The 10,917-nt window shown below is 42.3% G+C and overlaps 1 protein-coding gene across 1 annotated transcript in view; it reads right to left on the bottom strand.

Moving 5' to 3' along the window:
* Positions 1-6,978, bottom strand: part of ccar1 (cell division cycle and apoptosis regulator 1) — a 19,506-nt gene extending 12,528 nt beyond the window's left edge. Inside the window, exons 1-5 of the mRNA XM_010770560.1 lie at positions 6,933-6,978; positions 6,763-6,830; positions 3,360-3,556; positions 2,973-3,099; positions 1,074-1,202 (exon numbers count right to left, since the gene is read on the bottom strand). Coding sequence (XP_010768862.1) covers positions 1,074-1,202; positions 2,973-3,099; positions 3,360-3,556; positions 6,763-6,830; positions 6,933-6,978 — 567 coding nt within the window. The remainder of the gene's footprint in view (positions 1-1,073; positions 1,203-2,972; positions 3,100-3,359; positions 3,557-6,762; positions 6,831-6,932) is intronic.
* Positions 6,979-10,917: the final 3,939 nt, after the last annotated feature.

The following is a 10,917-nucleotide window of genomic DNA, read 5'->3' on the forward strand; positions in this document are numbered from 1 at the left end:
CTTTAAACAAAAAAATACTGTAATCCAGCAGAGCCTCCTAATGTACCGTAATTTTCGGACTATAAGGCGCACCTGAATATAAGCCGCAGCAGCTAAATTGAATGATGTGTACATATATAAGCCGCACTGGAATATAAGCCGCAGTGCAATAGTAGCTACAGAACATGTGCTGTGTAAACTGTACTGTATCACATAGCGTTTCAGACACAAAAACTTTTCAACTTTCAAACTTAAATGGTGCGCTCCCAGCGCACGTACCGGCAGTGATCTACAGCAGTGGTTTTCAACCAGTGGTACGGGGACAAACTGTCTCGCTCTCGTAATGTCTGTCTGTCTGTCTTGCTCTCGTTCTGTCTCTCGTAGCACTCTCGGTTCCACTTTTACTCGCTACCTGTCTCACTCTTTTCCGGCCTCCTGCTGGAGCCCGCCGCTTAAAGGTGGGGGGCGCGGACCGGCCATAGAGCCCATAGAGTTAAAGGTGGTGGACTGTAACCTGTAAAATCCATAGATTTAGGAGGTCCCCTAGTGCCCGTTAGCTGTAAAAATCCATAGATTAGCCGCACCGTTATATAAGCCGCAGCGTCGAAAAATGGGGAAAAAAGGCGCGGCTTATAGTCCGAAAATTACGGTACTCTTCCTGTCATCTGCAATGTCCGCTGTAGAGATTTACTGATTTCAATATGAAGACGCCTGAAGTGGAAAGCACCTCTGAAACAAAGTTAAAGTCCCAGGAGCTTGTTTTACGACCAATAACTCAAAACCTGGATAAAAAGGATGTAATCAAGCACATTGAAAATGCATAATGAAGCAACAGTATAAAAACAGGCTCTCAAACTAATGTTCCTTAAAATAAAGAAATGCATTATTAAACCACAAAATGTGGTTCTATCCATTTGGAAATGACAGCAAACTAAAAGAACAAGCAAAACTGCAGTTAAGAACAAGCTGGTAATAGGTAAACATGAACATGTTACACAAGAAAGCCAGAAAACAAAGACAAAAAATGAAAAGAAAGAAACTGAGTAGGAAGAAGGACCAACAAAGTGTGTGATTCAGGGCTGGGGGGGGGTTACATTTTGTCTGTGGTCCAAAGAGGAGTGCATGTCTGAGTAGCGCAGCTGCATCCCTGGCTCACTGTAAAGGTTTCCGAGCTGTGGGGAAGCTTGAGGTAAAGGCTGCTGCTGCTGATGCTGCTGCTGCTGCTAGGAGGGATCGAGAACACAACAGTCAATGAAGGTACGAGTCAAATATAAATCTGAAAAATAAACCCCACATTTTAAGACACTCATGCAGACTCTCTTCAGATTAAGCCAGATGAATTGTCCAGGATTCAATATGAACCTGTGGATCTCATTTTTTATATTATTCAAAGAGATATGTTGTCATATTTACAATTTAGCTTCTTTCTTAAGGCGAGACACTACAGGTGAATAGGGGGATTTTTTTAACTTAAAGATATCAGCTAGACATTTCTCCAGTTAATTACGTACATTAAGACAATCGGTTTTTGTATTACAAGTTTTCTGAAATAGCATGTTTAAATATGCAAATGAGCCATTATCTCATTAAATAAGCGCATATTTTAAACACATTTCAGGAACACAAATCTGAACTTTGGATAAAGCCAGGTTCAAAATTATTGTTTCATTTTGTATTCATATTAGCATCCAAGGCTTTTACAGAAGGGATTTTGGATATCTCTTTCTATCACTCTATAAATCAGAAAACACTGTCAAAAGCCCTAAAATATCAATTTCTGCCATGTTTTTAGGTATACAATGTTATATAATTCAGGCTATGAATAATATATGAACAAACCCTTCAGTAAAAGCCTTCATAATATTGATAGGAATATAAATGGAAGGTTTGGTGTATGTAAGTGCAACTGAAGTGGACATTTCGGACTCAGAGTAGGAGAAAGAACTCATTTTGAGAAAACGACCTTTAAAGATTGCAGTGAGGCGCTAGCTAAATCCTCCTGTTCTCTGGATGACAGCTTGCGCCTCGACGCACTCCGTGAAGGTATTTCATGTTCGGGGTCATTTCTTTTTTGTATAACCTTGCTTCGTGCAAGTGACAATTGTTGTCGTCTTCTCTGTGAGCGTTTTTTTCGCTGTTCTTTTGCCATTTTGAGATTTATATTTCCAGCGAAAGCTAACCAGGAAGAGTTTTAGCACACCACGTGACGCATCTGAACTAATCACGTTGTCAGAAATTGACACCAGCCAATGAGATTTTGTTTCTTGGTTTAAAACCCCTTTGTACTTTCACGATTGATACAACGGAAATGACCATATTTGGATCCGTTGAGATTGTGCAGGAGAGACTCAGCTTTCCAACGATACCTCTGATGACATGGTGCAAACAGCGGTCGCGGTACTTTATGTTACGTTAGAAAGCTAACTTTTGGTGAATTTAGGAGAAATCTACAGACGCAAATAGACAAACTATAGTCAAATAAACACTTAAATGTGTGTGTCTAAATGTGTACGTTTTCCTTCCAAAAGCCTGAAAGAAAACATGTTATGGAATCAAAATAGCACAAAATCTCAAAATTGACCAGTGCATGAAAAACGATGTTTTTGCCTGCCGTGTCTCGCCTTAAAGGAATTGAAGACAACCAACATATACAAAAGAGAGAAACTTTGTAATACTTTAAAGACCGCTGGCAACATATATTGAACTTGAGTTGATATGTGGCCCAACTTGCAGTATCATCGACAAAAAAAGCTGTCATGTAAATATTATTACACGTATAATTAATTACACGATGTATGTGTTGATGCAGAATGTTTAGCAGATGGCCTCTTTGAAGCCATGAAAGGATTTGGGTAAAAAGGACATATATTTTGCCGATTATTATAAATCTAAACGTTTATAAATATTCTATTAGAAACCACCAATTTGTACTTGTGTACCCAACAATGTTATCATGTCCTTTATGAATGATGGTAAACCATTGAGTTTCTCACCGACGGGTTTGATAGCTGAGGTAAGGTCTGGATGCGCTGGGCGTTCCACTTGAAGGGCATGTTTGGGTTGTACACCGCTTCCACTAGGACCCTGTCCCCCACCTGAGGAGTCTTCCCCTTTACAGCACTGAAAAAGATTTTAAAAAGCCATTCAGAAATTCCCTACACGTCAAGTCACATGAGTTACAAATTAAAATGTATTCTTTATAACTGTGTCCGTTATTATTTATAAAAATGGATATTGACCAGGCAAAAAGACTGACATAAGGAAAAGGTGATGTGAATGTCATGTATACAATAAAGAAACTATTACCAATTACATTAAGGACATTTAAATCATCACACTATTTGCACCAGACATATATTCTATAAGATGTTCTGTTTTACCTTAGCTGAAAGAAGACATCTTCATCGACAAAGCCGAATGTGTCATGTAGCTTGTTGACGACACCAGTGAAGACTCGCTGCTTCTGAGGCTGCGTCTGCTGTTGGTGGCTTGAACGTGGTGTTGGGTAGGAAACCGTTATCTGGGCTGTCTGCTGCGGGTTGGACAAGCTGAGGCTGGTGGGCAAGGCGACGGGGGGCTGTGGGTCAAAGAAAGAAAGAAAGGTCCAAAAAACTGCTACCAGTTGCTAAATGTTTACCTTAGTTGCAGGTAATTAGTAAATACCAATAACACGGAAACTGTGTACTAGAATGCAAAGGGAGACACATTTTATAATAAATCAAAACGTTGCCTTTTTTAAAATAGAAATAAACTAAACAGAAAGCAATTTAGAAACCTTAAAATATCATCATGACAAAAGGGCAAAAATGCATTGAGCTTCTATTCTATGGAAACTGATTGCAGTTTCAAATCCCTGCTGTAAAAAGAAAGGGCTGAGCATTATGCATGTCATCAACTATTTCCCCCACAACCACCCTCTCACTCAATGCATGCTGGGATATGGTTTGTCCCCTTGTGACCCTGAACATGATACACACAGAGAAAATATACATGTATGAGATCTTTGATGAAATCAGTCATTAAATCCCAATTGCAAACCTAGACTGGTTTTAGTTTCTTAGACATAACATAAATATAGCAAATGTATGAGTGAGGGATGCTCCGATCGCCAATTTTGGGGCCGATCGACGGAAACAGTATCGGCCGATACCGATCACCGATCCGATCGAGTGGGGGCTATGGGGATCTTCCATTTAAAGTGATGTTTAAAACTCAGTTAATGGGGCTCATTCACTGGCGCTTCCACAAACAACAACCAACATAATTATGTTGGTTGTTGTTTGTGGAAGCGCCAGTGAATGAGCCCCATTAACTGAGTTTTAAACATCACTTTAAATGGAAGATCCCCATAGCCCCCACTCGATCGNGCCGCATTGCTCCTCCTGGGGTTTTGGATATAAGCCTATGTTTTCTTTAGACCAGTCTCTTCTTTTCTTCAAACTGACCAGATCCCTGAGATTGGAGGAAGAGCAGGAAGTACTTCCTTTGTATTTGTATTTGTATTTGTATTGTTACTTTTTATAATTAAAACAAGATTATTGTTTAACTTGCATTCTGGTGTTTCTTAATCCCTTCCTTTTTACGAATTTACCCAGCTTACCAAATGACACGCGGAGACGAGGTTGGTTTTAAACATCCTCCAAATCTCCAACACCTGATACACATTTTCTGCCTGGGCTTCTATTAGCCTAAGTAAAGCTGAGATCTGGGGGTTTTATGGCAAAAGAGTGGACTACCGGCACTGCTAAAAAGCCATACAAGGGGATTGGTGTTCAAAAGTATGATTGGTGTTCAAAGTATGGGTGGTGTTCAAGAGCTGAGGTCTCTGAGCAGAGTGGGGTTCTGTTGTGTTAAATAACATGGCCGCATATTCAGACAGATAGTGTAACATTTGTCAAGATTGGTTCTAGAGGACCAAAAGAAAGGCTTAAGTCAAGAGTATGACCTTTTACAGACTGCACACGATGAAATGACTGAACTGAATGAGGAAAGTCAATGCTTATAACTTCTGAGGGCAAACCTTTGTGTAAATTAGGTGTTTAATGGCAGAGAAGTTCAAATATAATCACAAAGTTTAGTATTTCAAAAGATGAGACTGGTGGAGACAGATGAGCACGTTAAATATGAAGAACGAAAAAAGAAAAAACTGACACACTTTCACTCTGAATCTCCTAAGTTACTTTGCTATTTAGGGCATACATTTATGTATGAATTAACACATATTCCACCAGCATGACACCCACATTACACCCAAATTACACCTAACATCCACGTTATACCAATATTATAGCTATGTTATACCTATATTACAACCATGTAACAACAACGTTACACCTATATTTAGGGATGCTCCGATCGATCGGCCGTCGATCGATATCGGCCGATATTCACTCTCTGCCGATCGATCGGTGCTCTCTATAAATGCCGATCGGGAGAGCCGATAACATGACGTAAAATACATGACACTTTTCTCTGTGCACGGCAAAACAAGCTCGCCAAAATGGCTTCACCAGTCTGGCAGTATTTCAAGGTTTCTGAAAAAGACATTAAAATAGCGGTATCAGCGATATGCAACGTGTGTGAAGCAGAAATCCTGCTGCTCCACCCGCTGTGACGGACCGGTGAGCGGAGCAAAACACACACTAAGAGTTAGACCTAACACACTTAGCTATTTTATCTACTTCTGGAACAAGCTAAACTAGTTATAAATGTATTCTTCACTGTCGGGTCACTCATTACTGGATCAGTGAGCTGCATGAGACGGATACTGACTGGCTGTCAGGGGAGGGAGAGAGGGAGAGAGGAAAAGAGAGCGCTTCCGCTCATTTCTCCCATGTTATTATCCAAAGTTAATGTAAACTTGAATAATGTACTTCATTTGAATGTAATAATTATGTTGGTTGTTGTTTGTGGAAGCGCCAGTGAATGAGCCCCATTAACTGAGTTTTAAACATCACTTTAAATGGAAGATCCCCATAGCCCCCACTCGATCGGATCGGCTATCGGCCGATACTGATTCCGGCGATCGGCCCCAAAACTGGCGATCGGAGCATCCCTACCTATATTACACCCATGTTACATCCATGCTACACCAATACATTGCCTACACCAATAACATATTGGATTGTTTTTCTTATCTATTGCGACACCATATTACACCAAGCTTACATCAATACCTCACACTTCCATATTCAACCATGTTACACCAATATTACAACCAATATGATATCTAAATTACACTCATATTAACCCATATTACGCCATGCCAAAATAGCCCAACAATGTCAACGAATGTTTAAACATCCATTATTGCCAGCCCAGTAATATTCAAAAAACACTGTGGCGGCGCAAAAACTCGAGTCTTTCCAAAAGTATGCGTTTGACGTTTATTTTGCCTGCTTGCGGGTCAACAAAAATTGTCCTTCTCAGCTCACTCCCCCTCCATCTATTACAAAGTGCGGCATGTAAAAGCCCAACCGTCATATGTGCCGCTCCTCATTCGGCCCCCCTAATTTATAATCAACATAATCTAATGAATTACACAACTGAAAAATGATGTAGGGAGACATCAAGGAAAAAACTTTAAGCGATAAAAACGTCCTTTTGTTAGGCTGCTCCTTTTTCTTCTTTTAGGCCAAAAAATAGAATATAAAATAAAACAAGTATATAGGTCTTGTTAGCCTTTATGGAAAGCAGCTTGATCTTTAATCCACCTTAGCTAAAGTCAGAAACAACGCTAATTTGTCAAGGCTCTAATGAAGTTCAATACCCTATTTTTCTCACGGGCTTCTTTTTCTGCCTTCCTGTAAGCCCATGAAGTTTTTTGCCGAGGTGGTCTGAGTCATCGAATTCTATGAGCACAATATCTCCAGAACATTTACGTTATGTGGCGCGTGGGGTTGGCTTTATACACCATGGGGTGTGGGGTTTATATACCTGCTTTACCCCCTTACCGTCACTGCGTTCCAGATCCACAACTGGACCTTTTCTCCTGCCCATAGCCCCCCCTTTTTTTTTTGAAAAAAACGATGCCTCCATTCCATTTGAAAGCCGGTGTATAATCAGCCATGAAAATGAAGGCCATCTTTATTCAAATCCTTTCTCTGGGAGCTCCCAGTGTACCCCGGGTTTGTTTCTGCATACTGTTTCCTGTGGGCTTTTTTTTGGCAACTAACATCCCTTTTTTCCTAAGTCGTAACGGCAATCAGTAATGCGCCATCCATCAACTTAGCAAACTTTGGGGTGACGTTTACTTTTTTTCCATTAAAGCTGACCAATTCTTTTTCTCTTGACGGTTCCATCTTGCCTCATCCTGACTGCATTCAGGGCAAATCCAGCCTGTTTAGCCCTGACTTCTTCCACAGATCTCATGGGTTTTTTGCCAACAGGGCCATTAGTTTTAACTTGCGTTTTAAATTGCGGCCCCCTGGCTCTAACACTCCAAATAATTCCCATTGGCGCCAGTGCCCTTTAGGCAACATTTGTTCAATCAACCAGCCGTCCACATTCCTGAATCCCCCCAATTCTCAGGTACACTCATTTACATTGTTATCCCAGGTTTGGGGGGGAGGGGCCCATCTCTGAAGGTCTTTTTCTGCCGAGGGAATGCTGGCCTCGATTTGAACTGGCCATTAGTTTTCTTGCTGCGGCGTGGTAGATGGGTCCAGGCAGGCCTCAAAAAATAACGGGGGAACCTGCCTGGCTTCGGAATTTCAAGCCCACATGCTAGGTTCCAGAAAATCCGGGGACCCCCCCCCCCCCCCCCCCCCCCCCTATGGTAACTTCCAACTATTTTCTCCCCTGACCCATTTGTTTCTTGGAAGGGAGAATGGTCCTGTTCTTTCTTTTTCCCCCCCTGAGATTCAGTTTGTTCATCAGCCGCTCCCAATGCAGAATTGAATGCTGGCGGAGCTTCCCAGGATCCAGGAAGGCATATGTTATGAATGTTTCCCACTGTTCCTTTCTTAGGACTTTTTACCTTGAATAGGCACTATGGAGAGGAGTACAATCCTGGCTCACTGGCCCCTGTAAGACCCACTGGACTGAAGGAAAGATCCCGAGCACTTTCTTTATAAGGCTTTTTTCTTTAGGCTTGGGCCATTGGTGGTCCCAGTTTATTTTGTCTTTCTGTATGATTTAGAAGTATGCCTTTTTCGGGTGCTTCAGGACTTTCATACTTTTGGCCACGGAGGGGATTTTCCTTACAGTCTTTACTCATGGTTTGCCCAATACCACAAAAGGGCATCAAACCCCCATGGCAACATTTCCTTTTAAAAAAGTTGGATATTTCCTCCCACCTTAATGGAGCCCCTTTTTCCAAGTTTGGAAAAACCACAGATCCCATGGGTATGGGTCCAAGCTTCCACCAAAATGTTTGGGGTTACCGTTTGGGTATTTGTTAACCCAACCCGTTACCACAATACGGTTGGTAACGTATTAAAATAATAAAATAAAATAACTACTTATTTTTCCCCAGAAGAAACTCTAAACCCATTTTAAAAACCCACCTCTAGTTGCTAATCTTTAAGGAGAAAGTTTCATTAGAGGAAGTACCCCCCCCCTCCCCGCCCCCCCCCCAACATTAATAGACGGGATGGGGGGGGAGAGGGCCCCCTCTGCCCCGGAATGGGCTTTACTTCACGGCCTTGCCTCCCTTGGAACCCCTAAGGTAACAGGGGTGGAGCCGCCCCCATGGAACCCATGTTTCTCCACCACTTCAAGCAGCCTGGACCGTTTCCAGGGAGGTGTTTGGAGAGGACTTAAAAAGTTGAAGCCCTCCACCCCCTAAAAGGCAGGGTGCCCCCCCCCCCCCCCCCCCCCCCCCTCAATCCCGGCCTCGAGCCCAAAGGCGACCAGCGCATCATCGGGGAAGGGGTCAGATGCCAACTTAAACCATTTCCAAAAAGTTTGGGCAGGAATGTCGGTTTTTGGACAAAATTAAACATTTTGGGATTTCACTCCCGCCCGTCCAATTTACGTACTTCGTCGTCCACCTAATATTAATGCCCATGGAGATACAACCATCCGACCCCAATTTTCCCCCGGTCAAGACAGGGAGAGTTTTTGGAAAGTGACCCCAAAAGACCCCACTGGTTTTCCACCACCAATTTTTAAAAACACCTTTAATCAATGTTTACCCCAATTCCATCACGCTTTCCCCCTCTTTTGTAAAATTGGTTGGATGCCGCGGAGGGTATCCTACTATTTAAACATTTTCATACACTCATGCACCGACCCTTCATAGGGTTTCCCTAAACACCACATGGACACAGCCCCTGGGGAAGCAGCGACTCGGTTTCTTTTTCTTTTTGCTATCAGGGTGTACCGAAATGACCAGAGCCCCCCGTTTTTCCCCCCCTAAAAAGACTTTTTAACGGGCCTTTTGGCCTTTTAAATGATGGGTGCTATCAGGTTTCACAAGCCCCCCCGACACAATGCCACCACAGGGCCTTGGAAGCCCAGTGGAGCAGCGGCTCGGGCCGTTTTTTTTCCCTCCCGCTTGTCCACTTTGCCTTATTCAGTTGTGTTAACGAAATTGACAAGAGCCGGCGTTTTTCCCCCTAAAAGTGACTTATAATCGGGGCCTTTGGGCGTTTGAAATGATGGTGTATCATTCCACAAGGCCCCGACACCAATGGCCACCCACCCAGCTGAGCCAAGGGAGCCCAGGGTCTCGTTTTTCACACTTTTGGTCCATGCTATTTTTAGTTTAAACCGAAATGGACCAGAGCCGGCGGCGTTTTCCCTAAAAAAGATGTGAACTAATCGTGCCTGCGTTTAAAATGATGGGTGCTATCATCACAACCATGACACAATGCCACCACAGCCTGGGAGCGAGTGGAGCAGACGGCTCCCGGCCCGTTTTTCCCTCCGCTTGTCCATTTTGCCGTATCAGTTTTGTTAACGAAAAGTGACCAGGAGGCGGCTTTTTTCCCCCTAAAAGGAATTTTAAATCGTCTTTTGGGTTTTTAAATGATGGGTGCCTATCAACCAAGGGACCCCTGACACAATCACATAGTCCTGGATAATGTCCTGCATGAGTTAAATTCAGGCTTCATTGCCCATTTCCGTGGTTTAAGGCGGAAATGGGACCCCGAAGACCGGGCTTTTTTTTTTTGGGGGGGCCTGCGACCATTACATTCGAGTTAACAAACCCCTCCTGGTGCAAGTTTCACATACTTTTTGGCCATTTTTATAAAGATAGTTTTAAAGTATTTATCTTACTTCCTCCCTATACATTAAGGTGTTGTTGCAATCGGTTGGCCTTTTTTTTGCGGTTTTAAATAATGGAGTTCTATACAATATACACATGTGAGTTACTCTACTCAAACGAATAATAACAGGGAGTTAGATACTACCATCGCCTCTGATCTCATAGCCAGTTAAAAAAAATACCGACATCATTTAGCCTGCCAACTCTTTTCCAGACAACTTGAGCTATTGTTCTTTTAAGGGGAATATTCCGCTGCAGAATCTTTATTCAAAAAAAAAAGGTGTCACATTGTATTTCCAGCTTCCTTTACACATACTGGTTATTTATTATTGAATACAAAGTTAATCCCCAACCACACCAGCATGTATTTAAAACAAGTAGATTTCCCTGTATTTGACATGCTGAAAATCTTAAGAAGAGAATGTCCCCTCCCCCGAGCTCTCTTCCCTGTCATTAAAAGCTGTTCCTATTTCATATAGAGTAATAAAACATGTTTAAGCTACTTCTCCCACAATGTTTGTAGCCCTCCAGTTACCACATATTTAAAGAATAAAAGCAGAGGGAATCAAATAATAACACCAATTACAGGAATAGTTGATAATGATGCTTATATCCAGTGATATGATTACCAGTAGAATCCACGACACATTTCTCTATGAAGTGACCTGTTATAGGGTCCTGAATGTCCTGTCTCCCCTGAAAGTGCATTGAGTTTTGGTTGATGT

This window comes from Notothenia coriiceps, unplaced genomic scaffold (assembly GCF_000735185.1).
Source record: "Notothenia coriiceps isolate Sejong01 unplaced genomic scaffold, NC01 NC01_scaffold00008964, whole genome shotgun sequence".
In the NCBI taxonomy this organism is placed as follows: Eukaryota; Metazoa; Chordata; class Actinopteri; order Perciformes; family Nototheniidae; genus Notothenia; species Notothenia coriiceps.